At 45.4% G+C, this 13,207-nt stretch overlaps 1 protein-coding gene across 3 annotated transcripts in view; it reads left to right on the plus strand.

Moving 5' to 3' along the window:
• FGF13 (fibroblast growth factor 13) overlaps nucleotides 1-13,207 on the plus strand; it is a 573,118-nt gene that overhangs the window by 17,749 nt on the left and 542,162 nt on the right. For 2 of the 3 annotated variants that reach the window (XM_033201056.1, XM_033201059.1), the window contains exons 1-2: nucleotides 52-204; nucleotides 847-1,059. In XM_033201056.1, the coding sequence (XP_033056947.1) occupies nucleotides 1,011-1,059 (49 nt within the window). In that variant the 5' untranslated portion in view covers nucleotides 52-204; nucleotides 847-1,010. Of the gene's footprint in view, nucleotides 1-51; nucleotides 205-846; nucleotides 1,060-13,207 lie in introns of those variants that run through there. The other variant, XM_033201057.1, reaches the window with a different exon arrangement.

The following is a 13,207-nucleotide window of genomic DNA, read 5'->3' on the forward strand; positions in this document are numbered from 1 at the left end:
ACAGCGGGCAGGCGGCTTTGTGAGGCCCCGCCTTCGCCAGCCCCCACCCTCCGCGTGCCCACACCTTGCCGTTTATATAGAATGCGCCGCGGTGTTGATTCGTGGCTCTCTAGGACCGGAGAGTTCTTTGGAAGGAGAGCGCGAGCGAGGGAGCGGGCGAGCTCCGAGGGGGTGTGGGTGTAGGGAGAGAGAGAAAGAGAGCAGGTAAGGGCCATCGTCTCCCACTCCTCCGCCGGCAAGCAACTCCGGCCCCCTTTTTGACAAAATAATAGGAACCTGGAAATGGATTAAATAGAAAGAAAGGAAAGAGGCGACCCTCTCCTCCCAATTCCCCGCGGGCGAGAAGCTGCGCGACTCTGCGGTGTAACAGGCTCACACGTTGCTCATCACATGTTCAAACATTTCCCTTTCAGGGAGGCTTGTTATTTTTAAGTGAATATTTTTATCTTGTTTTGATTTTTTTAAAAACCTTCCTCGGGGTTTTATTTTGATCGAGTTGGCGGCCCGCAGCGGATTGGGAGAGGCGGGGGAAAGCAGCCTGCCAGTGCGCGGGCAGCCCACCCAGGCAACTCCCAGCGAGCGGCCCGCGCGGAGCCCAGGGAGGCCGGCAGTGAAGCCGGGGAGTCCCGGCCGCTCCTCTCGGCCGCCCCGGGGGTTGCGAGCGTGGCTCTCCGCAGGCGGGCAGAAGCTGAGGGCGCGGGGAGCGGAGGAAGCGCCGCGCGGCTTTGTCTCTTCACTTCTTGAGCGCGGCGAGCCGCTCCTCCCGCGGCCGGCCGCTCCGGATCGCCGCGGCGGCGACGGCGGCTCCTCCTTCACCCCTCTCCTTTCCTCCCCACTCTCTCGTAGGCAGCGGCGGCGGCGGCAGCGGTGGGGAAAAGCGGATTCCTCCCCGAGCCACACCGAGGGGAGCTCGTGGTCGAGACTTGCCGCCCTAAGCACTCTCCCAAGTCCGGCCCGCTCGGCGAGGACTTCCGTCTTCTGAGCGAACCTTGTCAAGCAAGCTGGGATCTATGAGTGGAAAGGTGACCAAGCCCAAAGAGGAGAAAGATGCTTCTAAGGGTAAGCCCGCCCGCCGAGTCCGCCTGCTTTCCTTTCCTTCGTTTCCCTCGCCCCCTCGCGTGCGCGCCGCCCTCCGGCGGCTCCCTGCCTCCCTCCCGGAGCTTAAGCTGCCCATGACCTCTGCGACCCCGGGAGAAAAGGAGGGGCAGAGGTCGCTGGGGGTGGATCTGGGTTTGCACCACTTTCCCTCCTTCCTCGCGGAATTGTCGACCCTCGAGTGCCTCCAGCCTCCTCCACTCCCGCTCTGGACGCACGGTGGTGGCGCTGCGGGCAGACGAAGCTGCTGCAGCCCGGAGCGCCGGGAACCGCGCTGTCTGCTGACAGTCGGCCGCCTGTCTGTATGAGTGCTTGTGTGTGCGTGTGCGCGAGTGTGCATATGTGTGCTGCGCGCGTGCAACATGGTGACATACTCAGGAATCTGCCCTGCTTTCAGAACCCAAGCTTGAACCCACCTTCAGCCCCCTCTCCCCGCCCCCATGCAAACAAAGAGCCTGGTGGAGACGCAGAGCCCCTCCCCCTCTCCTCCCCCACCCCGTACACCCCCTAATCCCAAACTCCTTATCCACCCCAGCCTCGGGGAAGGCAGGAGTTTGCACCCTTCGACACGCCGCGTGCAAAAGTGAGCAATCCTGGTGCCCTGGCGCCGCCCGCGCTGCGCTTTGGCAGCAAAGCCTCGCCAAACCCCAGGAGAACAAAGGCTGTTGTCCCCTTGCCACTAGTGCCCAGGGTGAGTGGGCCTCCGCGGGAGGGGGCAGTCCTCTTCCTCTGCTTGCTGGGGTTCAGTCACCTCGTCCGGGGCACCCGACCACTGGTCCCCCTGGAGTGCGCGCCTCTGCCCGGGGCCTCCCATCGGCGGGTTGGGGAGGCACAGCAAAGCGGTGCTCAGGCTGGGGAGAACTAAGGCAAAGGAAGAGGACGCCCCCCACCCCCTGCCGGTTCTAGCCGTTGCCTTTCTGAGGACCAGGATTAGCTCCAGAATGTGAACTGGAGACAGCGGCCTTGGAGACCCGGGTACGGAGAGAGGCACAGAGAGGGAATGTGAACAGCAGTGGGGATGGCAGGTGCCTTAGGTGCAAGTGTCCGGAATGGCCACGAAAGGGACGCTGGAGTGGGCTGGATTAGCCCTGAGGGCCCCAAGCACACTGGACCGCAGCGACCCACGCTAAGTCCCCACTGCAGAAGTGAGGTTGCAGCGCGGGGAGTCCCAGGTTTTGTTCATGGGGGGCCCCAATTTCTCCCTGATCCCTCAGGCCCCCTTCACTCCCACTCCTTTCTCTATTCCTTTTTCTCCTCTCCTCCTTCTCGCCTCTCCCCATCTCTCAGAGCTTTCTTTCCCGGGAGATTCTAGGGCAGCACCAGCCCTCCCCCGCGGAAAGTTGTCAAAGTCTTCAGCTCAAGGCCTTTCTCCTTGTTTCCAAATGGAGCCATTTCTTCCCCAACGAGGCGAAAGGGTGACGAAAGTTTCCGTGAGTTTGTGGAGGGGTTACATCCGTTGTCACACGGGTCAGTGTTGCCCCCGGTCTGGCTCAAGGCTAGCATTCAATCTCAAGTGAAAGAGTAACTTTGGAATGTAGAACTACAGCTGCAGGTTTCCAGAGCTCTCCGAATTGTTGAGTCTCAAACAGGCATTTATATGATAAAGGAAAATGACTTCGGGGTCATTAAATCGTTTTGTTTTCCACTGAGGGCCCAGAGAAGTAAATGTAATTACAGAATGTAGCACCAGATTGATCTAGGCACCTCATTCCCCTGTTGCATCTGGGAGTATTTCACGTTTGTTTCTGGAACTTTGGTTCCCGATTTCCATCAGGTGGTTACTTCAGGTTTATTTCAGGCTGCGGTTGGGAGACCCTGAAACCAAATTCATTCAAAGAAAACGAGTTTCTGTTTTAGGAATATAATTTGCAGTTGTCCAGAATGGATTAATGCATCTGGAAACAGGACAGGTTTCTGTAATTCAATAATACAAATTTGTACTAGACATGTGTCATAACATTTTCTTGTGTTGACTCACCACATTTGAAACCACATACCTCTGTAGGAATTGTGTAATTAGCACTTGAAATGATGGTTGTAATTAGAATAAATTAATTTTACAGGCAACTTTTAAGAAAGGAGTTTACTTCCTCGAGAAGATGGGAAGCTTTAGGCTGCTAAGAGCAAGATTGCCATTTCAGCCTTTCTGTTCGTTGTTGAATTTAGAGCATTTTCAGAACAGTAAATGTGTAGTAGCCATTAGTATTTTCTTCTTTCACGTATGTGAAAAGTCTTATGTGACTAAATTTTAAAGACTACTTTTTATATTAGAGATGAAAAGTTCAAGGTCTATTTTATCTTCTAGTCAATAGTTTATATATGTTGACCATATTTTGAAGAGTTTTCCTTACTTACAAATTTCCTATATATAGGTCATCTTTAATTTTTTAAGCTGAAAAACTAATTGGCATATTCTTTGTACTATAGCAAGATATAGGATCAAGCATTTCATAGATACCTTGAATATACCACATTTAATTTTGAACAATGGTGTGACAGATGATTGGATGAAATCAAATAATTTAGTAACAGTTTGAATGAATTTCATAATCTGTTTTCACAGTCTACTGCTCATTTAAATTCAGCCTGCCACCCCCATCGGTTAGGGCTCATACCCACAGTGTATCATAACTACATAGATTATTACAGAGTACAGTGTTTCCAGAGCTTTTACAGCACAGGTAGTAGGTTTCCAGTAAATTATTTTGTGCTGCTGAATGGAATATGGCCTTAAGAGTATATAAACTGCTGATTGTCTTTTTAAATGACATTTTCTTCAACTTACTGAGGTTAAGACCAGTGATGGACACTGATCTTTTTCATAACCTTTTCAAAAATGTAGCCAGACAAGATAGGCTGTTCTCTTGGAAAGAGGGCGGGGACCTTGATTCTGTTTGAAACTATTAAAAAGGCCTCTTGTGCAGCCAGTCGCCTTTTGTGTATTTATGTATGCTTTGTATAAACTTTAAAATTGGCAGATGTGTATATAGTTGAGTCACGCGGCTCTTGGACTGGAGGATCTGTTTCCATTTCAGGGAAGAAGAAAGCATAATATTTGTTTGTTCAAGCAGATATTCTCTTAGCTTTGACTCACTCTTCTCTACCTTGTCACATAAGATCTTTTCAGCAGTCTTCTGTTGGAAAAGCACTCAGTTAAGGCTGTTTCTGGTTTGTTGCAACAGTTTTCCTGTGGCATCGGAAATCTTGTAGGCTGCTATAGATAAAACCAAATCTTTTTTGGATTAAGTAAAAATGCTAGCTAATTCTCACTTTCAAAACTGTCTTTAGGTTTATGGCTACATGTTTGGAGTTGGGTGTGTTTTTTTCAACAACCCTTTCCTTTGTGCTTAGCCTAACAGCCACGATATCCAGGCAAGTTTCAAGGCTCTGTGGGCTGTGGGTTCTCTTGGTGAGACAGCACTGTTGTCAGGCTGGGCTCATGCTGGCTGCTGGACAAGGGAGGACAATTCCATGCATAGCCCAAGAAGCCAGCCACTTGTACAGCTGCTGTTGTAATGGATTATGGTGGCCCCATGCATTTACACCACAGTTGGTTTTTTGTTCATTTCCTGGCCCTTTCCAATAGTCTTTCTACCCTATCCTACTTAAGAAGGACAGGGCATTGTGGTCATGCAGCCAGCAGATATCTAGGCTTGAGTCCTGAATTCCTTCCAAAAGATCATCTTGATCATTGTGGTTTACTGTAATAGGTTTCGTCAAGTGTCTTTCTCAGACTTGGACCAGGCAAAAGCAGATGTTTAGAGGTATTTTACCGGCAAGAAATGATGCGGTTGGTGACCTCTTATTAAAAAGTAACAATGATCATCTGTCTATTACTGATGTAGGGACTTGTTTTTTCACTCTGACATCATGGTCCCATGGTTTTACATACAGTGTCATAAGCCACACAGTCTCTTCTGTGCTGAAGGAGGTAGATCATAGCCTTGCTAAGGAGGTGTGACCAGGGAGATCTCTAATCAGAAATATTGGTCTGTTCTTGGGGATAGGTGGAAAAGATGAGTCCACATTATACCCAAGTCCTCTTCATAGTTATTTGTAGCAGCGTGTAGCTTCTTTATTGACAAAGGCTAAAGCTAGAAGGGGGAGCAAGTTGGGGCATGGGTGAGGGGTACCGAATCTTCTTTCTAGCTTAGTCCTGCTTCCTCTAAGCCTCTTTTCAGTACAGTTCCAATAATTTAAGGGGGTTAGTATGTGTCCTAGGTCTGGAGATGTGGGTGAAGTTGGAGTGGCAATGGATGTTGAATTGGGGCCTGGGTAAGAAGCAGAGGGTGAGCTGTGGGGTGAAGGAAGGAGTTGAGGTCTGTGCCCACAGCAGGGAGATTTTATGGGTGGCTTTGAGGACAGGGTCAGGACTGGGGAGAGAATTGGAATTAGGGAGAGAATTGGAATCAGAATTGGATAAGCCAGAGGGCTGACTTGTCAGGCGGTGAGTTAGGAGATGAAACTGTTAGCGTTCCAGGTCTCTTTGCAGCTGTGCTGTTTTATGTCCAAATCAACTTCTTATTCTGGGATTACAATCAACATAGAACACCAGAATGTGTTGCAGTTCTTCAAATATATCCAATAAAAAGGCTTTCTAGTGTCTGCTTCAGTATGACTTATATTTTTGGAGTTGAGAAATTTGAAAAGAATGGACAATAATTGTCAAGATTAAGCAATTGAAGGAGGGGGGAAAACCATATGCATTAAAGTAGAGTGGATGAAGGGATCCTACATGTCTATTACCTTGCTCAGCTTAACATTATCTTTGAAATGTGACGACTAGGCGCATATTATAGTTTTAGCAATTAGTACAGGACACAAATGTCTGCATAACTAATTTTCTGCAGTCGCTGATGTTTGTTTCCCTATCAAGAAGACACATCGTCACCATGATTTATCAGCACAGGCTGAAGAGTGGATTTCAGGCTCATTGTCCTGTGCAATGTGAGTCATCTTAGTTAGTCTTCATCAACTTGAAATATAGGTTATCTATTTGTAATACACCAGCTCTGCAAACTTAGTTGAATCTTATTTCTGACATTTTTTAACATGGCATTTTATCACTTTTTGAATGTCATATATTGATGAAACATTTCCTAAGAGTGTGGGTTTCCAGGTAAATGCATTAATCTCCTAAAGAAAGTGAAACGATATATAGTAGTCATTATGACCACCACTCCAGGCCTCAGATCCGATTTCTCCTTGAATTGGATGGCCAGGTTTTTCCTTTAAAGCAGTGTTTTCCAGAGCATTAATTCTGAAAATGGGGAGGGGGTTATTAGAAAAGATATAAATTGGCCGGGCGCGGTGGCTCAAGCCTGTAATCCCAGCACTTTGGGAGGCCGAGACGGGCGGATCACGAGGTCAGGAGATCGAGACCATCCTGGCTAACACGGTGAAACCCCGTCTCTACTAAAAATACAAAAACTAGCGGGCGACGTGGCGGCGCCTGTAGTCCCAGCTACTCGGGAGGCTGAGGCAGGAGAATGGCGTAAACCCGGGAGGCGGAGCTTGCAGTGAGCTGAGATCCGGCCACTGCACTCCAGTCCGGGCGACAGAGCCAGACTCCGCCTCAAAAAAAAAAAAAAAAAAAAAAAAGAAAAGAAATAAATTATTGATTCTTAGGGCACAATGGACATATGAAGGACTATTTTATTAAGGGATCTGAGTTGTAATAAATATTAAGCCTAAATTACAATGACTGTTTATTGTGATTACTGTAAAGCAGTTCTCATGGCTATTCTTGCCTCTGCCCTTTGAAATTACTTTTAGCATTGATTTTCAAATGGAAATAGTACTAGTGTCTCTGGCTAATGATCTTCCCCACAGGCAAAAGCTTCTGCTGGTGTAGGGTTGTGGTTGACATTCTAGGGAGTACAATAGGGCTGTGTCCAGAGCTAAGTTGCTTACTTGGCCTGCCTGCAGAGACATCAGATTGGTTGGTCTGGACAATCACTCTTTGGCCAAAAGGAATCCCTAGTTGTACATGTCTGTCCTTTTATTGTGGTTCCTGTAAGTAGGGCTGGGAAGAAAGAAAATAATCTTTGGTGAAAGACAGGCCTAGTCAAAGGCCAAATTAGAAAAGAAAAACAGTAAAATTCAATTTCTTTTTTTGTAATTGAAGTTTACCTGCAGTAGCATGTACAAATCTTAAGTGTGCATCTCAATGATTTTTGATAAATATTTACACCCGTAAAATCAACACCAAAGTCAAGATACAGAGCATTCTTATCATCCCAGAAAGTTCTCTCATGCCCCTTTCTAGTCATTCCCCCTACCTAAAGACAGCTCTTATTTTATTCTTTTTTTTTTTTTGAGATAGGGTCTCAGTCTGTCGCCCAGATTGGAGTACAGTGACACGATCTCCGCTCACTGCAACCTCCGCCTCCTGGGTTCAAGTGATTCTCCCGCCCCAGCCTTCCGAGTAGCTGGGATTACAGGCGCACACCACCACCGCCTCGCCAATTTTTTGTATTTCCAGTAGAGACGGGGTTTCACCATGTTGACCAGGCTGGTCTTGAACTCCTGACCTCAAACGATCCACCCGCTTCGGCCTCCCAAAGTGCTGGGATTATAGGTGTGAGCCACTGTGCCTGGCCTCCTATTTTTATTTCTATCATCATCTATTAGTTTTGCCTGTATGCACTCTTTGGCCACCTCCCCATGCAACACTCTTCATCCCCTATTGATAACCCTTCTTGTCTTGTGCTCTGGTTTACTTGGAAGACTCCCACCCTGCCCCACACTGGGGCATTCAATAGAATCTTGGATGTGGTTAGTATTCTAGGAGTGGTTGTTGAATGACCTGGGAAAGCTAGGGAATTCCTTTAAGCAGAGGTATGTTTTATTCATCCTTTAATAGCAAATAACAATAATGATCATTGCTATCTTTATAGTAGTAGCCTCTAAATTACTGAGCAGTTACTATTTACTAGGCAAACATTATTTTTACATATATCTAATTTAATCCTGACAGCCAAATGAAGTACAGTAGGTCTTAGTACATACAGACTTTAGAGATGAGAAAATTGAAGTTCATGGAGATCATGTAGCTTATATGAAGTCACACCGCTAGTGGTTTGCAAATTACTAGCACAGTGCTTGGCCTTGTAGTAATCAATAAATGACGAATGCATGTGCCATGCACCTGTGGAACCTCATTGGTCCTATGCCCTGCTCACTTCCTGTTTTGTTGTCATTATCAGAAGGCACTGTGATAGAGAAGACTTTTTCAGAGCCTCCTGGTGGCTTAATCTGATAAATACCTAGGGAGATTTATGTTCTAAAGATTGCCTGGGGTAGAGCTTTCATGCAAAGAATTCAATAGTTAATGGTTGACTTTCTAACACCTAGCTACGTTGGAGAAATACTTTTGACTGGTGTCCTCAAAATAATAGTATTTTCTGAGCACCGACTATAGGCCAGGGAGTTGACATGAAGCATTTCATGAATGCCTCAAAATAATGTATGGACATTCAATGTATGGAGAATGAATATCCATTCTATTCTTCCAATATGACAGATGAAGAAACTGAGACACTGAGGACATCCTTCGGTCACTCAGTTAAAAAGACGGTGAAGTGAGGATTTGAGCCAGATTTGATTGACTCCAAATCTACCTCCTAACCACTAACCACTATATCACACTCCCTTCCTAGGCAGCACAGCTGAGTCTTTCTAATGCAGGTTTTCACCAAGACAAAATTACTTTCATTCACCAGATTGGACATAATTAGGAGGAGTGTGCCTATACTAAATGCATGGTTGCTCCAGGGCTGTGGTCTTTGTTCAGTTAAACAAACGTCTGAACACTGTTTGAGTGACTTTTCTGTATCAGGCGCTGTGCTGGGGTGCCCTTTCTTTCTTCTCTGGCCTGGGACATTCTGACTTCACTTTCCGAGGTGCATCTCACTTCACTTGGCCATTCTCTTGAGCCACTGCTACAGGACATTGGCTAGGTGACTGTGGCTTTCATTGGCCAGGTGACTTTGGCTTTCATATTGGTTTAAAAACAATGGTACTTTCTTCCACAACTGCATCTGGGACCTTGTTTCACCTGCGTCTTCAAGATTATACATCCTCTTAATTCACTGTTGAGTGAAAACTCCACTTGTTTATCTTAGTTTTCATTACATGGTGTATGCTTTCAGTCTGTCTCCCATCAGAATCATATGTCTCATTTCCCTTCTCTTTGTCTCTCAACCCTACCCCGTTCTTCCTCCGTCTCTCCTTCTTTCCCTCCCTCCTTTTCTTGTTAACAGATGTCAGTGGTTTTTATTAACCAAATGGGGCTCCTCAGGGTGTGCTGAACCCACTGAAAGATTTTCATTTCTGGATTTTTCCTTTGATAGCTATATTAATCGTGGTGAAAAAAATCCACCCCCCACAACAAAGTGTAGCTCCATAGAAGAGCTTTTTCACTACTTATGTAACTCATTTTAAATGGAAAAATAAAAAAGTGCAAGCTTTATTTTGTATACTATTTATGCTGCCTTCAGTTAGATAATATTTCCAAAAATATATCTTGTTAACAGAGACACAACGCCTTGAACGAGCATATTAATTATAGTTCTTGAAGTTGGGAATCATGTAGTGTTGATGTGTATTGTAGAACCGTTGCTTAACGGCAGTAATGAACAGTGATGGGTCTATTGCATGGCTATAGGTAAATTGAATAACAAACATGAAACCCAGTTCTCAAAACTTGCTCCAAATAATGTAGGTAGCATTTGTTACTGTTCTGGAGTTGAGGGTTAGTAAATAGCTAGGGTTCTTAAAATATTTATCTAGCTCTTAAAAGTAGAAGTAAACAACCTAAAGAAGGCAGGCGGAGTGCAGTTCTTGAATATGCCCATAGATATTTTCAGAATCTTCTTTCAGTGGTGACTTTGAAAGTATGGAGAATTGACCTGCTTATTTTACCTTTGATTCTCTGTGTGTATGCTTGCCTCTCCTCTTGGGGGCTTTGTTGAACATTAAGGCTTCCGAGAGCTCTTGAATTTGTGAGTGGTTTTCGGAGCTCTGGGAACAATGTGAGCCATTCTCTTGGAAACAGGACAAGGTGCTCCTAGATGCTCTCATTCTGGGGGAACATTTGTTTTTCGACTAGCTGGGAACCCGACGATCGCGCTGAAAGGTCTGGTCAACCAGCCTCCCTCAGTTCCTGTGTATCTGGCAGGCGGGTTTATTACAAACCTTAGTGTGCTCCTTAGCCTCGTGATGTGGCAGCTGCCTAAAAAAGAAACACGGAAAAGTTGTGTCACCGAAGGTGAAACTTGGCAAAGAGATGCCCGGCGCCGGCTCCGGGCATGACAAAGCGCCTTCCTGGCGGCGGCAGCGGCGGTGGGCAGTGGGGGTTTCTGTTTGCTTGCCCTCGATACCCACGACCCAGTCGACTCACGGGGAGGCGTCGCAAAGGGAACCGCGGGTCCGGGCCAAGGCTCCGTGGCAGGCGGTGCGGGCGGCTGCAGTCCGGGGGAAGATACTGCGCGCTCCGGTGCAGCCCGCGGCCTCGCAGTCTAGACCGCTGGCACGTTGCAGCCTGTGGGGAAGCAGCGTTAAGATGGTGGCCGTCAGAGCAGCGCTGGTGGTGGCCGGGCGGGGCTCAGGGAGGCGCGCCCTCCTCCCCCACCGACACCTATCAAGGCTTTTTTGCTCTCCGTACACCTGACCCACCCGCTAGACACCTCAAAGGCAGGCGTAGAAGGCCAAGAGCCTTGAAGTCAGAGCTTGACCAACCCCAGAGCTTTGCTTTCTGTCTTCTTGTTAATGCTAATTTGACTTTAGCTGCTCAAAAACCGAAGATGCATCTTGAGCAGGACGCTCACAGGCAGTTTTGAATTTGTTTGTGTGTTTTTATATTGCTTATGTTTTATTACCTTGATTTTTTTCAGATTATAAAATAATGCATGTTTACCGGAGACAATTTGGAACATCATAAAAGCATAGAGAAGAAAATATCACCCAAGGTTCCACTACCAAGTTAACTTTTTGAGGCTTTTCTTGTAGTCCTTTTTCTCTGTATATTATAATACATAGACATGGCTAATTATCTTTTTTCCCTCAACGTGTTAGAATGTTATTTTATGTCATTAAATAATTTGCACCATCATTTTCAGTGTGTTTACTAGGTGTGGACTTAGAGGTAACCAAGGAGAGATAGTGATTTGTGCCTGGGGTGTGAACATTTTTCTTGCACCTCCTTGAGATCCTTCTCACTGGACACCACAAGCATGATTAGTATTTTGTAAAAGTACATGTATGAATATGTGCCCATGTGGGGCTATGTATATGTATGTATAAATCTGTAAATACCAAATTAAATACACATAGACAACTATGCACATATGTAAATAGATACACAACAAATACGCTAAGAATAAATCTTGAAAGAATATGCACCAAAAGGGATCTCTGGGTAGTTGGCTTATAGGAATTTATAGTGTTTAGTCATATTTTCTATTTTTATCTACAGTGGAAATACATAATTATATTAATGATATAATAACAAAAGTAATATTAATGAAATATTACTTACTGATTGTCTTCAAACTGAGGTTTTTGCTCCCCCATTCCTTGATCTAGCGTGAACCACTTATTACTTTTATATTATATGATGCTTCAAGTGCAAGCTAAATCTCCATCCTCCATGAAGCCTTTTTTCCACCCTCCCAGAAGGCACTGCTTACTTCCTGTACAGGGCTTCTATATCACCCATCTGGCAATCTCCATGGGCTACTTTGGGTATATCTCATGGTTAACTTCTCATCTGCTTATGTCTTATCTCTCTGAATAGACTGGAATGTCTTCAAGCATCCTTTTCACGAAACAAGTGCTCACTAAATGTGTTACGTAATGACAATGCTTATCATCCATCCTAGGATTCTGTAAATGCTCCTTTACTTTTGAAACTCTGTACCAAAAGCCCTTAGACTGACAGCAATAATCCTGCTGGATTTAATTTTGCTAATTTAATTTAGGATACGATTGCTACTTCATAATGTGCTATTTACGTAGAATTTGGTCAGTGATGATACTGATAATATTACTGAAATAGTAGTGATTTTCATATTGATTTTTCAAGTTAGAGGACTCTTGATAGAGGTTTCTTGGTGATAGAAATAAATCTGCAGATTCACACATGCATTGGACAGTCATACCCCAATCTTAAGTGATTTCAGTTATTTTAATGCATGTGTAAATTAACTCATCTGTTAATTCACTCGATAAATATGTATTGAACCTTCTGTGTGCCATCGGCTTCCTTAGACACTGAGAATACGGCAGTGAGCAGAACAGATAAGTATCTCTGCCTTCATGGATAATACAAGCATATTTTGCAAGTTTCCTTAGGGAAACAGACTTTCAGTGCATGAAGCACTCTGTTCCATGTTGGTCATATGTCAAGCAGTGAGTGAGCTGGTGCCCATCATAGCTATCAGACTCTGGCCAAGCCAAATTACTAATGAGTCAAGCTGGATGAAGTCATACATGAGTTGCTTAGCTGTGGTTCCTGGACCAGCTTGGGCGTCAGCATCACCTCTAACCACATATACCCCCGATCATGAGAATTTGATTCAGTATATCTGGGCGTGAGCCTTAGAAAGCCACATTTTTTATTAAGCTCCTGAAGTGGTTCTAATGCACAAGTGGTTTAGGGACCTACTGTCTCTGGGCAGTGTTTCTCAAGCTTGCCTAAAGAATCCCCTGTAGGGTTTGTTTGTTTGCTTTTTCTAAATTAAACACAACAAAACAAAAACCCTCCCTCCGACCTACTGAATTAGAACTTGAGGAAAAGAGCTGGTAATCTGACTTGTAAGCAGGTGTCCTGGTGATTCTTATCCTCAGGCTAGTTGGGGAAACGTTGTGCTAGAGGCAATCACAGGATCCTCTTAGAAATTATGTAAAAATGTCCATTTTTCTGGTGAGCAGTCTCCATGGTTTGAACAGATTCTCAAAGGAGTCAACCACTCCAAAACTGTTACATGAGGTTGAGCCCCGAAGTCTAGGACCAGCATTGTTGTCAACCGTGTGTTTTGAGTTCTCAGTGTCTTCATGGGTTGGATTAAGTAACCTTAAAGATCTTCCCAGCCCTACTCATCTTCCACAT

Source organism: Trachypithecus francoisi, unplaced genomic scaffold (genome assembly GCF_009764315.1).
Source record: "Trachypithecus francoisi isolate TF-2019V2 unplaced genomic scaffold, Tfra_2.0 Lachesis_group6, whole genome shotgun sequence".
Taxonomy (NCBI): domain Eukaryota; kingdom Metazoa; phylum Chordata; class Mammalia; order Primates; family Cercopithecidae; genus Trachypithecus; species Trachypithecus francoisi.